General features: G+C 30.8%; 5 protein-coding genes across 5 annotated transcripts; 2 read left to right on the top strand and 3 right to left on the bottom strand.

Moving 5' to 3' along the window:
- Nucleotides 1–2,697: 2,697 nt before the first annotated feature.
- On the top strand, nucleotides 2,698–4,124 carry BO70DRAFT_366535 (nucleoside deaminase). The gene is made up of 6 exons (XM_025544356.1): nucleotides 2,698–2,755; nucleotides 2,942–3,088; nucleotides 3,142–3,246; nucleotides 3,389–3,597; nucleotides 3,646–3,743; nucleotides 3,793–4,124. The coding sequence occupies exons 2-6, from the start codon at nucleotides 3,014–3,016 to the stop codon at nucleotides 3,873–3,875; spliced, it is 570 nt and encodes a 189-aa protein (XP_025394772.1). The 5' UTR covers nucleotides 2,698–2,755; nucleotides 2,942–3,013; the 3' UTR covers nucleotides 3,876–4,124.
- Nucleotides 4,117–4,931, bottom strand: BO70DRAFT_324218 (putative NADH-ubiquinone oxidoreductase 21 kDa subunit; the record flags this gene model as incomplete). Its single annotated transcript, XM_025540610.1, has 5 exons — nucleotides 4,117–4,185; nucleotides 4,268–4,470; nucleotides 4,533–4,738; nucleotides 4,791–4,807; nucleotides 4,872–4,931. The coding sequence occupies 5 exons, from the start codon at nucleotides 4,929–4,931 to the stop codon at nucleotides 4,117–4,119; spliced, it is 555 nt and encodes a 184-aa protein (XP_025394773.1).
- Nucleotides 4,932–5,468: 537 nt separating this feature from the next.
- BO70DRAFT_366537 (Chromosome segregation in meiosis protein 3) lies at nucleotides 5,469–6,811 on the top strand. Its single transcript, XM_025544357.1, has 3 exons — nucleotides 5,469–5,888; nucleotides 5,941–6,019; nucleotides 6,074–6,811. The coding sequence occupies exons 1-3, from the start codon at nucleotides 5,683–5,685 to the stop codon at nucleotides 6,590–6,592; spliced, it is 804 nt and encodes a 267-aa protein (XP_025394774.1). The 5' UTR covers nucleotides 5,469–5,682; the 3' UTR covers nucleotides 6,593–6,811.
- A 99-nt stretch (nucleotides 6,812–6,910) lies between these two features.
- On the bottom strand, nucleotides 6,911–8,486 carry BO70DRAFT_301699 (RCC1 domain-containing protein; the record flags this gene model as incomplete). The annotated part of the gene is made up of 2 exons (XM_025539719.1): nucleotides 6,911–7,735; nucleotides 7,794–8,486. The coding sequence occupies 2 exons, from the start codon at nucleotides 8,484–8,486 to the stop codon at nucleotides 6,911–6,913; spliced, it is 1,518 nt and encodes a 505-aa protein (XP_025394775.1).
- Nucleotides 8,487–9,402: 916 nt separating this feature from the next.
- On the bottom strand, nucleotides 9,403–11,681 carry BO70DRAFT_345909 (RibD family protein). Its single transcript, XM_025541517.1, has one exon. The coding sequence runs from the start codon at nucleotides 11,450–11,452 to the stop codon at nucleotides 9,494–9,496; it is 1,959 nt and encodes a 652-aa protein (XP_025394776.1). The 5' UTR covers nucleotides 11,453–11,681; the 3' UTR covers nucleotides 9,403–9,493.
- Nucleotides 11,682–17,253: the final 5,572 nt, after the last annotated feature.

Consider the following 17,253-nt stretch of genomic DNA (forward strand, 5'->3'; position numbering starts at 1 on the left):
ACAGATTAATTTATAATATATATATTCTTTTTATATAGATAATATATAAAATATAATATATATTTAATTATAGTATAGATATAATAATATTCTTTAAATATAGTTTACTACTTAATCTGTTTAATTAATTATTTTAAGAAATATACTATACTCTGAAAAAGATTTTTACAGAATCTAATATAAAAAAATAAAAAAAAATATAAAATATTTATTCTTTATACTATCCAGGATAGTAATTATAATAATATAAAAATTATAAAGACCGGGTCTCTATCTCTATCTAAGTATATATAATAGTCAGAGACTCAAATAAGACTAGTTCTCTTAATTCTGAAAAGATTTATCTTAAAAGAATAAATAAATACCTGCGATGATTCTTTACTCAGTATCTGACTAATTATTTACTTAGATATAACTAATAATAATTTCTTCTTATAATTCTTATAAAGATAATAGCTTATAGAACTAGTTCCTGAATTTTTAATTTCTAGATATTATAAGATATAAAAATATATAATATAATAAATATAAAAAATTCTATTAAAAAATAATATATCTTTCTGAAAGCTGTTCTATATTATTAATAATTTTTTTTAATTAAAATAAAATAATAATTTTTAAGTTTATATATAGTCTTTAAAAAAGATTATCTTTTATTACTAATTCTAAAAAATAGAGAGCTTTTTTTAAAAAACTAAATATAAGATAATCTTTTAATTCTTCGCAACGCGTATAATCTTAAGATTTAAAAAAGAAGAAAAGATCTGACTTAAGAAGCTTATCTTAATTTAAGTATTATTATAATTTATAAAGATCTAAAAAATAGAAAAAGAAGATTTAATAATATTTTCTAAAAATAAATCAGATAATTATAATTAACTTATAATTTTAAAACTATTTTATAAATAATAAATATAAAAAAATAAAAGCAGAAAACTCTATTTAATAAATATTAAATTAAAATAAAAGCTTAATATAATAATAAAACAAAATTTAGTCTCTGATTATAAATCTAATAATAGATTTAATAAATAGAAATTTATATTTAAAACTCAGAATTATAAAATAATTTCTTTTTTTAAATAAAGCTATTTAAGATATAATAGACTAAAATAAAAAGTAGATATTTATAAAAAAAATTTATAAAAAATTTTTATAAAATTTTCTATAAGAGCTGTAGTATTATAATACAGATTTAATATATTTTATTTAAATATTTTATTTATCTATTCTATCTATTTAATCTGTTTAATTTATTTAATCTATTTAATCTATTTAATTTACTTTATTTTAATAATTTAACTATTTATAATTTTCTTAACTGTCTATTTATTTTTAATTCTGTTAATAGCTCTTTAAGCTATATCTTATCTATAAATCTAAGAATAATCTAATCTAAAAAAAATAATAAAATAAAAATAGTATATTTATTCTTAATATTCTAATTAATAATTAATATATAATTTTTCTAATATTTTATAATATAATTAAAATATATAGCTAAAATAAAGTAATAATTATATATTTTTATATATATTTCTTGCTGTAAAAATAATAATTTTATAAAAAACTAAATTTTATTAATATAACTAAGATTTTCTTATTATTTCTAATAAATAATAATAAAAAAGATACTAATTTCTTTTTTAATTATATTTTTTTAATTTAAAAAGCTTCTTTTTATATACTTTTAGATAATAATAAAGATAGTTAGATTAATAACTATTTAATTTAAGTATATCTTAATTATACTAGAGCTTAAAAAAATATAGCAGATAGATCTTGGCGCTAAAAATAATTAAAATAATTAATTATCTAATTTTTAGCTATATCGCGGTTAGATATAAAAATTTTCTTAATCTAATTATAATCTGGCGATTAGATATAAAAATTCTAATTAACCTGACCTGATCTGGCTGTTAGCCACTCTAACAAAAACTTTAGAATTATAAATATAGCAGACGGAAATATTAGCTTTAAAAATAGAAATTATATAATATTAAACTATAAATAAGATAAAATATAGAACAGATAGTAAAAAAATAAGAAATTATATACTTTAATAGACAGACTATAAAATTAAATTATATATAGAGTTGTAAACAAAAATCATAATATAGCTTAAAATTTTAAAATAAAATTTAAAATAAAATTTAAAATTCAAATTAATATATACTAAAACTTAAAATAGAATAAGAGACTTAGAATAAATATACTAAAAAGCTTAAAAATAAAATAGATAGTTCACACAGGTCAGATAGAGCAGACAGAACAGGTGATTCAGGCAGATAGGCTGGCACTGTAACGATTATAGATAAACAATATTTATTAATTAATAATAATATTAAATAAGATTATTTCTGGACAAGAAATTGTTGGTAGTCTGATAATACTTAACTACACTAATTAGAAAATAAGAATATAGAAGATGTTAGAGTTATCCAGACTACTAATAATTACATATAATAATCACTAGCTCCAGCAAAACCAACCCTCCTCCTCACCGCCCCTGGCAGTAACTAGCCAGCGCAGCCAACACCTTGCTGTGTCAACATCTCAGTCAAAATCAACTGAGTAAAAAATATACTATCCTTCAGTTAAGTTCTGCATAAGTAGTAGGTACTTGAAGATTATAAGAAGTAAGCTCTTATCATTCAATTGAAACTGTCTATATATCACGCTGATTATCAGGTACCTATTCCATGCTTTGTTATGTATTTTGGTTGGCAGAAAGATAATGGCAAGCGGTCAGCAGGTAGGATTGTTTTGTAAATGCTGCATTCCTATTCTCTTCCAAAACTTGGGGGAACCATTGCCTAATTCAACACACCAACTATAACTATAGAGATAATCCCTTACTTTTCTCTAAAGAACCCTTGATTACCTCCTTATTTCATTGACTTTTGCTCCAGATTTCAAAACTTTATCTGACCGGTACCAGGTACAACAAATATAGGTTTCATCTACGGAGTACTACTACCTTTTTTTGCCAATCTAGTCGCCCTATTCTGAGATGTCCGGTGAGGTTATTCGCCAGTTGCAGCATGGCAGTCAGCATTCCTTTTTTATGAAACAAGCACTATTGATGGTGGCTATAACTTCCCGAATCAAACCGCACACAAATACTCATGTCTTCTTTAGGGGGAAAAAGCTCTTGCCACCGGGGAAACCCCAGTGGGATGTATTCTGGTCTATAATAATACAGTTGTTGGATATGGAATGAATGATACCAACAGATCAATGAATGTACGTAACTCAGAATATACCATTGTCTGGAATCTACCAAAAGATGTGATTTCAAGAGCTTTTTTATTATCTATTCCCAACACTAGTGATGCTCCTACTCTACAATGATATGTGAATTCTGAAAACTTAACATAATTCTCAGGGCACAAGACACGCGGAGTTTATTGCTATTGAGGAAATGCTTCAGAATTATCCTAGGTCGGCACTTCGTAAAACAGACCTTTATGTCACTGTTGAACCTTGTGTTATGTGTGCCTCTGCTTTAAGGCAGTATCAGATACAGACAGTATATTATGGATGTGGAAATGATAGGTTTGGTGGTACCGGCAGCATCCTATCGCTCCATTCTGAGTATGTTATTCTGAATGAAAAGTCATCTCTAACGCTAACTTGGATTAGCTCCTCGATAGATCCACCATACCCTGTACATGGTGGATTATTCCATAAAGAGGCCATAATGCTACTTCGTCGTTTCTATATACAGGAGAATGAGAAGGGTAAGAAATGCACTTTACATATAGAGTTTCCTTGCTCATTTTTTTGTAGCACCCAAGCCTCGTCCCAAAAAGCATCGCGAACTAAAAACAAACTTTGACAATTCCCACTCACCTATACTGTACGTTAAATAGGGAAAAGTTAGGTACTGATGATTACTCATCCCATATCAGAAAGGGATCATCTGGTTACACTTGATACTGTCCAAGACGAGACAGGGAGGGGGGATAAAACCATACAGAAACCTAAGGATGATACATGAATTCCATGTTGCCTTAGAACATGGATATACAAGATTTTGCAACAACCTATCAAATATTAACTGGTCAACTCTTTTCACCTCTCCATGCCAGTAAAGACTTCGAGAATCTGGACCTATTTCAACCGTTCGGCTTCAAGTTCGCGCTCAGCTTGCTGATAATATTTAGCCGTATCGACTCCATGCTTGTAAAATAATCAGTGCTTTACTAACAAAGGCAACCGTATGCCAATAAGAAAAATCATATTTGCTCTTGATAATACTTACCTGGTCGTGGTTCACAATATTAAACCATGGGATAACATGGATGAATAGCTCCGAATAACGAGAGTTCCGGGCAGCAACACCTTGCAAGTATGGGGAGAGCCTGGATGTACCATATAAAGGTTCTCCTGCTTTGACTTTGTCAACCATTTCCCTCATGTCCATATCAACTTCTCTGGAATTTTCGGTGAATCCATAGAAACGGCCTATGCAGGGGTGTTAGCAACCAGGGGACCAGATATGATCAGAGCTGAACAACAGCACTTACTGCAAGATCTCTGATAAAACACATGCAGACCCCCAATAAGACCAATTGCTGTAGCTAGTCGCATTACAGGAGCAAACCCTCCCCTGCCAACATGGGACGGGCTCACTCTCTCCATGGCCCAGAATGCAAGAGGAGAGACGGCTGCCATTCCCCCACCTACTGCATAGTCAGAAGGTCGCGCGTACCCAAAAACTCGTTTCAAATGTCTGGCAAGAGGTGAGTGGTCACGCAATAGAATTAATTGAAGTTGGTCCATACGGGTCAGAGTCGATCAGCTACAAGTTATAATTAGCCCAACAGTCATGGCGCGATTGAACGTGAAAAGGGCATTAGTCATACCGGATAATCGGTATTAGCCCGCTTTGGGGGGACAAGTATTCCTTCATGGTCAGTCGCCATAATGACGGGGCTGGTTGTAAAAGTGAGGGTAGATAATTGGGCTTTCTGGATTGGGTTCGAAGGTGAGGGAGTTGTGCCAAGCATTATGCTTTTCCAGTTCAAGATTAGTGGAAGGTTTAATTACTCAGCTGCATACATTAACTAATCAGTTAAACAACTGACATGCTGCATACTTTATGAATTATGTCTTGTTCTAAATATCTCAGTAGGTATATTATATATTCATGTAAAGCGCAGTGCGCCTCTAGATATCTGTATGATATTATAGAATCAAAAGCCTTAACAAGTTAACAAATGTTGCACTGTGTAAATTTATATAACAGCGTGTGAAAGGTACTCCCTAAGATACCTACGAGGTACGGAGTAGGTAGTAAGGTACCTTAGGTATAATCTGTGTTAATATTCCGTACGGAGTAGAACATAGAAAGAGGCGGTCAAGACAAGGGCCAATCAGGTACTCAAAATATATCCGTTACCTATAACCAAGTACTTTGTACACACTACTCTGTACTAGTAGTACCAACCATATTATATACCACTGTACCTATTATATTATTAATCTCATTACAGCGTTGATACGAAGTAAGGAGTAGACCCAGGGTTAATGAAAAACGCGCGCTACGCGTCAGCTATGCGCTCTGTGTCTTGCGGCAGCACTATCGTGTGCAATGTACTGACCTTGTTAGACTTGTATTCATAAGGCGTTGATTCTGCATGTTTTCTACGATCGTACGCATGGTGATTCTGAAAAATGGAGAATAATAACATAAGCCAAACAAATCCTCCACCGGATCCTGACGATATACTCTTTGATTATGATGCTGGATTAGACAGATCATTACGAGAATCAACAGTGGATTGGAAAAAGTCGGAAGTGTCTTCAACACCGATCTTGGGAGTAGATGAAAAAGTCAAAATTACCAGGCGTCGATATACTGTCAAACTGGATGAGAGTCGGTAAGTATGACCGCTCTATCTGCATTTCAGATCTCAACTGACTGTTCTCCAGGTTATTATCACACTCCGGAATACCAAAACTACGCCTTACAGCGAAGCATAAACTGGGGCTCAAGGGTAAAGGGCATGAGGTCAGCTACAATCACAACAACAAAAAACCATGTTGCTGCTAATCTTTCCTACAGTTTTCCGATGCTGCCCGGTTATTAAATTTCTACCAATTATGGCTGGATGATTTGTTCCCTCGGGCCAAGTTTGCCGATGGCTTGGCTATCATTGAAAAACTCGGTCATTCCAAACACTTTCAGACAATGCGAAGAGAATGGATAGAAGAAGAGAAGCCTCGGCGACCCACCGGCGAGTCTGAAGACACGCTGAAGATGAGGCTTTCGAGCCAATGCGCCTTTGGGGGTGTCGGAATTCCTAATGAGCATTATAACAATATAGATACAGTGCTATTCCAAGGAGATAACACGATGCAGCCGCCTTTAGGGAGTGATCCCGGACAGTCGCGTTCGTTTACGAAAGAGGGCGTCTCGATTGAAAACTTGTCTTTTACAAATGAGCCCCCTATCCAACCACAAATGATTCACGAAAGCATTCCCAATGATGATGACGACGAGCTGGATGCCCTCCTGAAAGAGCATGAGGGTGGTAGTGATATGTCAGCAAGACCAAGCTTAAAGAACAGTGTCAATGGGTAGGTATATGGGTGATCTAGAGAAATGTGAAAATTGTGAACATTCTGAACAATAGACTTGCCATACGTCTCAGAAAGACATGACCCTTACATTGGCCTCCCGCAACTGATATTAATCGGGAACCGAAGATTATCTATTGTATTTTATGCCGGGGTGGCTAATCAGATTACAATGACTGGACTTTTTGTCCACGCACTCGGGTATATGGTGTTGAAATCAAATTACAAATACATAAAATGGTTGCAACAGCACCGACATACTAATTACAGATACTCCCATGACACCAAGTTACGCCAGTATTCCATGCGAATCTGTCATAACTCATAGTGCTGCAGCCTCGGTGAACACAGAGAATAGACCACCAGCGCCTGCCCAGTTTATTCTTTTCCCTCTAACAGCAGTATTTTCGATGACAGTGGCAACCTCAATGTCTTCCTGGGTGCCTTGGCCCGTTTGATAAGTTGCAGAGAAACCCCATGACCAAGGGCGACCGTAATTATCGATGGCAATAGAGTGGTCAGAGCCAGCCGCAACAACATTGGCTTTGATTCCTGGGAGAGGGCTCGGTTCTATTAAAATGCGAGGGCGCCCACGTTCGTCCTTTATTATCGCCTCTTCAGGCATCGCGTCAATTTTTAGACCTGTCTGGTAGCCATCCAGCCGGCCCCAAACAAAACAGTCGCCGCCATTGGTAACAGCAAGTGAATGATGGGCACCGCCACAGAGTTGTGTGATGTTCTTCCCCGACAATGAATCTACAACTGTGGGGTGCACTATAGCAGCTTCATCGTCGCCGGCACCGGTTCTAATCCCTGTTTCGCCGAAGCTGTTTAGGCCCCACGCGTATACTTTTCCGGACTGGTGGACAGCGAAAGAATGGAATGCACCACATCCAATATGCATGATATTTTTGGGAAGGCCGAATTCGCGCGGCTGAAGGCCGTTTAGTCTATTTCGCTCAATGATGCGACGACCTAATTGATTTTGTTGGCCCGAGCCCCACGAAAAGACGGCGCCCTTATCGTTCAATGCCAGGACATGGTTATCACCGCACGTCAGGTGCTTAATCTTTCTCAAGGAAGGTATCAGTTTAGGTGTAAGCTGGACTTTTTGCTTGGCATCAAACCCCAGAATACCATCATTGCTCTAGCTCGGTTTTGTTAGTTTGAAGGAGCCATACAAGAACGTTCAAGAGTTGACTAACTCTAAATGTTCCCCACCCATAGACTTGGCCGTCATCTGTGAGAGCAAAGCTCGAGCTGTCGCTGGCGGCGACCTCAACAAAAACAGTGCCGTGTGTAAAAGTTTCACACGGAATAGCAGTCGGCGTTGATTCATATGGATTGAGGGTAAGGTCATCATCGGACTCTGAGGCCGTCTCCTTGAGGTTGTCATTGATCTCTTTGTACCCCCCATCCCAACCAGTGTCTCTACCAAGCGCCCCTTGGTCATTGACACCCCACGTAAGGATCTTGTTGTCATATGTGAGCGCAACGCAGTGCATGCCGCCAACAGCAATCTGCACAACACCGACGATGTCCGCTGGCAAGTACGGGTTCAAGCGCGGCCGCTTCACATCGACTGCGTTCTTAGCAGGTCCAAGGCCCAGTTCACCTGAATTACCTTCGCCGCAAACGTAGACATTTAGTCGAGTCGTTGGTGCATGGTTGATTATCGCCTTAGGCTTCAGCTTTGTGACCGAGGGTTTGGCAGGACGAGCTTTCTTATTAGGCAGTTCACCAACAGTTTCCGCCTTCCGCTTCCTTGGAGCTTCCTCTGGCCCGGCTCTGGTCATACTTCTTGCGCTGGTGTTGCTTGATATTCCTTTCTTGGGATTTGTATCTGATGTCATTACCTTTTGCTTCTTGTGGGTCGTATGGTATCTCTCATGGCTCATTGAATTCGGGGTGGTGGTTTTGATAGCGATCTTTATTGCTTTCGCTGCCATAAGAGCTTCAGTCTTTTTACTACCTTTGACTGTAGCGACGGCTGATCCCATGATTGTCTTTGTCATACCTTTGTTCGGGGGCATCTTCGCCGTCTGGAGGACTGTAGACTTTATATTGTATCAAGTACGTTGCCGTGCGTCTGACAATATATTTTTCAGCTGGAAAAAGGCGGGATGGAAGTGAGAGGTAGAAGGTAATTAATTGATGATAATGTGGTGATAGTGAGGTGCGAGGACGGAAATAAGGAAAAGTTAGGGAGAGGGGGGGAAGGGTAGTACCAGAAATGAAAGACTGATTGTTAGGACTTTCATACTAAGATGCCTAATTTCAGCATGATTGGGGGTAGCCTCCTATTACCCATGGTTCATCCGTGAAAATCATTTCAAACCTACTACTACACCGTATAACATTTATGTATGTACTTAAAGTATGCAGGCACTATACCTACTAGCTACCTAGGGGAGGCAGGCAGGTACTACTGGATACTACTACTTAGTACTACGGTAGTACTACCTACCGTATGTAGTAATTACAGAGTACCTAGGTAGCTAAAATATACCTAAGCATGTACTAATACTATGTAGTTAAGCAAGATACGTAGGTACCATAGACAGTCAGTAAAAGTAGTAGTACTGGTGGCTGCGGGGCTGCGGGGCTCCGTATCAGGGACTCGTATATGGTAGAGTACTAAGATAGGGCCCAGCTTATATCTACTCGTCGCCTGCGGTGCTTCGCCAACCATCAGGGTGTGGGTCAGCAGTACATGCAGGCGAAAAGTAGTGGTTACAGTTTAGCAAAGAAGAAATGCTATCTAATTAATGAACTATGTGTGGGATTAGGGAGGACTCCCTCCATGCCACTGTTGAGTGGATGTTGCAACTGGCAATTTTATTTACTATCAACTTGGTCCCAAAAGCCACCTCCATCGGGAAATGGCTTTCAGTGGCAGCATATATTACGGCTCGATATTAGCAGTGGGAGATTCATCCGCAAACGTGGTCCTGATTTTCCCGCACATTATAACATTCTGTCCCAGTGGCATCCATTTCACTTCCTTAGGGTTCAGGGCAGCGTTCGGCTTGCCTTCCCGATCACGCTTCGATTCTGGGCTCACACTCACACCACCAGAGCCGAGATATGTCGGAGCGATAGTCACGATGATCGAATCAATGAACTCAGTGTATTCGGGGTTCAACAGCTCACTCAAAACGGTTCCCCCGCCTTCTATCATGACACTCTTGATCCCTTCAGATGCCAGCGCACGTAGAATAGCCTCCCAGCGTAACCGCCAGTTCTGATTATACTCCATAATACGGAGAAAATCACCACCGTAGCCTTTGAGCATCATCAACTTCTGGGGGTGGATTCTAGCTCCCGGCGATACCACAACCCATGGCGCTTTGCCTTTCCCTTCCACCGTGGTTCGCAGCATTCGACAGTCGGGGTGAACTGGCCATCGCCCTGTAGGATCGACTACCACAGGTCTCGGTTGCCACATTCTTCCCAGGCCACCGAATCCACCTGCACCTTCCAATCTACAATTCAGTCCGGGATTATCAGCGAGAACCGTCCCGACTCCGATCATTATCGCATCATGACGTGACCTGAGGTAATGTGTCATCAATTTGGCCTCTGGACCCGATAACACGGTCTGCATGCCTGGGAGCAGCGATATCTTGGAATCCATGGAAGACGCGTATGATAATGTGACATGAGGTAGTTGGCGCCGGACACTATGCTTTGGTAGGTAAGGCTCAAGGAAGCCCAGGTGAAACTGGGGGAACGTGAGCGTATCAGGGGGCAACGGTGATGGTATGTTAGTTTCTTTTAATGGAGACGTGTCGGTCGGGATAATACTGGCACCGTCAGCTGCTCGCATTCGTAGAATCCCGTGGCCCTTTTGATATTCATAGCCCTCGTGCGGCACAAGCTTAACCTCCGGGTTCTGTATCCTCCACTTCGCCGAGACATTGCGCACGTCTGTCACCGTACAAAATCTCCCTCCAGCTTCGACAAGTTTACTCGGCTCCTCTTGAAATTTTGTGTATATGGAAGAAGGCAAGTAACCCTTTATTGCCTCTCGCCGAGCAAACTCCATAAGACCCGAGTTTCGTTTCACTTTGTCGATGAAGTCGAGGTCATGCGAATGTACACGACTACTGCCCGGGGTTCTTGCGATGGTGACAGTCGAATACGCCCCTTCAAACTTGACGACTTTGATCTGAAAGTTGCAAATCCCACCCTCCCGTACTCTTTTCTTTCGAGGGCGTTTGCCTTCCGGGAGAGGCCGCGTTTCTGATGTACGGTGGGTAGGGCGTCGTAGGCGACACATGTAGTAATCAGTCGTGCAATGGCCTTCCTTGCTAGAATTTGACCTCTGTTTCACCCAGACGTTATCGATAAATGGCCAGTATGTCTCAAATTCCCCAAGATTGATCTCGATTGGATCACTGCACTCAAACATTACTTGACGTATCCTTGCAAGGTTCGGGGGGTTATTAATGAGGCTATGCTTCGTGGATAAGCTTGTGCTTCTCGGACAAAATAGATCGGCGTGGCCAGTATCAGATTCCGTAGAGATGTCGCTCCGTAAACATTGGACGTTGTCTGTCCCAAGAGAAGCTTGAGCATCCGATTCCTCTAGTGGCATGCAGCGCCTAGATTGCCCAGATGCTTTCTGGATTTCTGCTACCGCATCGTGCGGTATAGTGTGGTTGATGTTGGTGGTAGTAATGATGTTGCAGTAGTCACTGTCATTATCGCAAGATGTCACCATGTCTCTGTGTCCATCCAATATAGTCTCCAACCCGTCCTTTCCAAGAACCGAAGGGGCGTTCTGCAAAAACCCTGCGCCAGAATCGGGAGATGCAGGTGGATTGCTTGTCTCAAACTTATCGGGATGGTCATGTTCCATGTCGGAAGACTGCAGTCTCAGAAGCACATGTACTTGTAGTGCAGTGCGGCTTAGGTTCGGGTTGGAAAGGCCCCAACACAACCAGCCTATTCAATTCATAGTTAGAGGTTTGACTGTATTGGCCAGAAGGATTATTGATGTAGCACCAGCTATATCCTGTTTCCTGGCTGGATCAAACGTGTTAACCTATACACTTATGATCGGAGATGCAAATGTCAGACCTGAAAAGGTATCTAGGTTGCCGGTCTTGGCGTGTAGTAGGTACAGCATCCTAAAATTATAACTAGTTAATTAATTGTCATTGCTTATATAAGCAGGATTTAGCACATGGTCTCTGATATGATACAACTAGGTTTACAGATAGAATATAGTTGTTTTATCTCTGCTTTATTAAAAATAGAATATAATTATTCTATCTTTAGCTAAGTAAATATATATTTTAATAAATTCTTAAAACGATTTATCAGTAACTATAAGCTAAAAACTTTTGAGTATTTATATTATTTATATTATTTATTTATTAATAAGATACTTTTTATTTTTTATTAATATTCTGTTTTTATATCTTAGATTATATATAAATAAAATATATAAAAATTTTTATATTTCTAAGAATTTATTTTATTAATGAAAAGTCTGAGTTTGCTGATTTATTAAATTATTTTAAAATTTATATTTTATAAGATTTATATTAATTTAATATCTTATATAAATTATTTATACTTTTTTATATATATATCTAATCTTAAAATTGATTTTGCAAATATTATTAATTAATATATTTTTAATATATAATTTTAAGTTATTAATTTATCTTCAAGATAGATTTAAAACTAGTAATAAAAAATTATTCCTAAATTTTAGTATTAAAATAAAATTTTTTAAAATTAATAGATTAATTAACAGAATACTTATTAATAATTTTATTTAATATTATTATAATTAAAGATATAAAATATGTAATAACTTATTGAAAAATATAATTAAAATTTAATAGTGATTTCAGTAAAATTTATTAAATCTAATTTTAATTAATAAAAGATTAAAATAAAAGTAATTATAATTATACAAATAAATCTAAATAAAAATATAATCTTATTAATTAAAATTTTTAAATATGTAAAAAAAACTTGGAAACATTTATAAAACAAATTATAAAAAAATTATGTAAGATTATTTGAATTTTTAAAATTAAAATAATTAATAGAATTAATTAATTAAAGACAAAATCTTAATTATATTAAAAAAAATCTTTTCTAAAATTAATAATCTTCTTCAGCAGCTAGTAAATATATATATAAAAATATTATAAATATTAAATATCTAATAATTATATAATATCTAAATATTCTAATAGAAAAATTTATAAGTTTTACAAATATATTAAAAAGTTTAAATATATTCTTAACTTAGATTTTTATATATTAAATAACTGCTAGTAGCTTCTTATTATGAATCTTATGATTATTTTTAGCTAAAGAGAGTTATTTAAAAATACATATATATAAATATAGATTTTCATTTTTATTATATGAAAAAAGATATTCTTCTAAATTATAACTAAATAAATCTATCTCTAATATTATTTATTAATTAAAATGAAAACAAAATAAGTATTAGTTTAGTACATAAGAGTATTTTTAAAATAAATAAAATTATTTTAATAGTTCTGAGTTCATTAGAACTAAATATTATTTTTAAAAAATTAATAAAAAGACTTAAATAGGACTGAGAAGTTTAATATAAACTAATAATAAAAATTAATAATTTAATAAATTTATATATTGTTTTAATTGTAATAAAAGTTAATAAATTTAATAAATTTATATATTTTTTTAATTATAATAAACATTTTTTATTCTTATATAATATAAAGTTTTTTAATTTTTATATTTATTTCTTATTTAGTCTTAATAATAAATTATAAGGGGTTGGCTTTATAAGATAGTATAAAGAAGATATATCTATTACAAATTCAAGATAGATATTATATTATTTAAAGTATTATTACTAGTAAAATGGTTAACAGTCAGGGTAGGATAGATTAATAAAAGATTTTATATCTGCTATCAGATTAATAGTTAGATATAAGATTCTGATTATCTTATATCTAATTATAGAATAATTAAAAATAAAATAATTAATTATCTTAATTATTTTTAATATTAAGATCTCCTTACTATATCTCTTTAGATCTTAATTTAGATAAAATATACTCAGATTAATCTTTATTTATTTTAATTATTTTTATCTTTATTAATAATATATATAAAATAAATATTCTTAATTTTAAAAATAATTAGAAAATAAAAAACAGTATATTTTATTTTATATTATTTTAATTAATTTAAGATTATATTAATAATAATAAAAATTAAGTATTTAATAAAAAGCTTTTTTTATAATATAAAATAATAATAAATATATATATTTATAGCTTTTTTTTAGCTATATATTATATATAAATTATTAATATTTTTTAAATAGTTTTCTAAGACTAATAAACTTTGTTAATAATTTTTTTATATAATAATATCTAGACTTATTATTTATTTTATCAGCTTAAAAATCTTTTAAATATCTATTATAAATCTAGATATTATAAATTATTTTTTATATTATTTAATTATAATATTCTATAGTACTTTATTTATTTAATTTATCTAGAAACTTATATTTTCTGGAAATTATAATAAAAAGACTTAAACAGTCTTTTTCTAAAATTTATAAAAGACTTTTATAAATATTATTATTAAAAAAATACAATAAAAGTTATCTATAAAAGACTTTTACAGAATTCTCTAAAAGCTATTTATAAAATTATTTTATAAATAATTCTAAATTTATAGATAGCTTTTATAAATCTGTTTTATATAATAATTATTATATACTGCAAAATCTTATTTATAAATAGGATTAGAAAATATCTTTAATAAAAACTTATTATTATTATATAATTCTAATATATATAAATATAATAGATTATATTTTTATTAATATATATTTAAAAGTAAAATAGTATTATATTAATAAAAGTTTTCTACTTTTTATATTTTTTATTACTTATACAGATAAATAGACTATTACAAGTTAATTATAATTACAAAATCTATTCTTAAAGAAGACTATTAAATTCTTTTTTTCTTTATCTTATAAATCTTTATAAATTATAATAATATCTGAATAAAGAGTAGCTTTTTAGTCTATACTATCTTTTCTTTTTTAAATCTTAATATTAATTATATTATAAAACATCTGAAAATCATCTTTACAAGAACTATAAGAAATAGAAATCTTAATATATCTCTAAATAAATTGTTAAATAGATACTAAATAAAGACTTATTATAGATATATAATTATTAGTAGTATTTTTATAAGTACTAATCTTAAAATCCTATTTTTATATAAGATTTCTGAGCTCTTTAGCAGATTATTATTATTTATAATTATTATAATATCTCTAGATCTTTATTATTTATAATAAAAGGAATATTTTTAATTAAATATTATATTTTCTTATTATCTGCCGCCTGCTGTTCTAAACTATTAAATATATCTAATTTAAATAAATAATTAGTTTTATTACTTTAGTATTCTTCTGAATATTTATTTCTTTTATTAAATATAAATTAAAGAATATTTCTTAAAATTATTAAAGCAAATATATATCTAATTATTACTAAACTTTCTAGATAATAAATATATATTAATCTTAATTAACTATTAGATTAGTTCAGATCAGAAAGTATTTCTAGCTTTAATTAAATATTTTCTAATAAAGAATATAAACTATTATAAGAGTCTATTAAACTTTTGATTAGTATTTAGATTTTTTATTAATAAAAGTCTGACTATTTCTGCAGAATTCTCTAGAAGCTGTTTATAAAAATCTTTTCTAAATAATTCTAGACTTATAGATAATTTTTATAAATCTATCTAATATTTTTTATTTATTATTCTGATCTTTAATAATAAATTTATAAATTATCAGATTATATAATTTTTAAACTTAAGTCTCTAATATTAGAAAAGGTTTCAGTTTATTTAATAACTAGAATCTGTCTTAGTATACTATCTTCTTTTTAATTTTAAAATCTAATAAAACTTAATCTATCTTATAATCTATTATATAATTAAATTATAATCAGCTGTCAAGAGCTTTATTTAGTAAATTAGTACTAGAATTATAATTATATTAATTATATTTATGTCATTTTAATAAAATAAAAGCAGTTAGAATATCTGCTTGAGCTTAAAGAATAATTTAAATAATAATCTATATATTTCTCTTTAGTAGTCTAATCTTATTAGATTCAGATTTCTAATATCATTTATATAAGCTTAATATAAAATCTACTAGACTGCTGACTGCTAGTTAAAAAATAAAAAAATATTAATTATTAATTAATCTAATTAATATCTTATCTTAATAATATAATAATTAAAAATATATTATAATTAATATATTATTTCTATAAAAGATTTATATAAATTATTAATTAATCTGTAATTATTAATTTTTTAATTATATCTAATTTTTTTAATCTATAATTAAGATTACTTAAAATAATCTCTTAACTATAAGTATAATCTATTCTTAATTATATAATTAAAAGAACTCTTATATCTTAATCTAATTGGCACATTATAGTTAAGATTAGGTTAAGATATAATAATTAGATATAATCACTCTAACTACTAGCCTACTAGCTAGATTTATTTTTATAAAAAGATATAAGTAGAAAAAGAGATTTAGCTAAATTTAATAAAAATTTAGATTATTTGAAAATAAAAATCTATAATAATTATAAAAAATATATAAGAATTTTTAGATTTTATTAATTTTTATAAATAGTTTATTAGAAATTTCTTAGAGATAATATAGTTTCTAAATTAATTAATATAAAAAAATATTATGTTTCAGAGTAATATTATACTATAAAATAGTTTTTAATAAGTTAAAATATATGTATTTTTTTTAATTTAATTCTAATTCTATTTAATCTTAAGTATATAATAATTATAAAAATAGACTTATCTGATTATAATACAAAACAAGTCTTTTTATAATATAATAATAATAATATAATATAATTCTATATATACTTCTTAAAATAAAATATATTAATAAAATATAATTATATAAGCTGTAATAAGAAACTTCTTATTATTATATAAAGACTTAAATAATAAAATACTAAGTTATAATTTATATAAAACTTTCAGATAATAATTAATTATAAAAATCTAGAATATTTCTCCTCTTTAAGAAAATTAACTAAATATTATATATAATAATCTCTGTTTTCAAGCTGATTTAATTCTAAGCTAATTTATAAAAATAGAAATAAGAATAAATAAATAAATATTTTATTATAATATAAATAAAGTATATTTATAAATAAAAATAATTATCTTTAAAACTTAAACTGTATAATTCAGTTATTCTTTTAATTAAATTAATTAATAAATATAATTATTATTTTATTTATTTTAATCAAGATTATAAATAAATTATGATAAATATTATATAAAATTATAGAGATCTAGAAAGAAGTCTAAAATAATGATAAATTATATTAAAAAATAATTAAAATATTATCTTAAAAATAAAAAAAGGTTTTTATCTTAGCTAGAATTTAAAATATCTATTATGAAATACATATTAATAAAAATATATATATTTATTTTAAAGAAAGAAAATAGATTCTAAATTTTACTTTTAATCTATAATATTAAAATATATTTAAAGATTTATAAGAAACTATAATATTTATAATTATATAAAAATCTAAAAAA

This window comes from Aspergillus heteromorphus (genome assembly GCF_003184545.1).
Source record: "Aspergillus heteromorphus CBS 117.55 chromosome Unknown BO70scaffold_45, whole genome shotgun sequence".
Taxonomy (NCBI): domain Eukaryota; kingdom Fungi; phylum Ascomycota; class Eurotiomycetes; order Eurotiales; family Aspergillaceae; genus Aspergillus; species Aspergillus heteromorphus.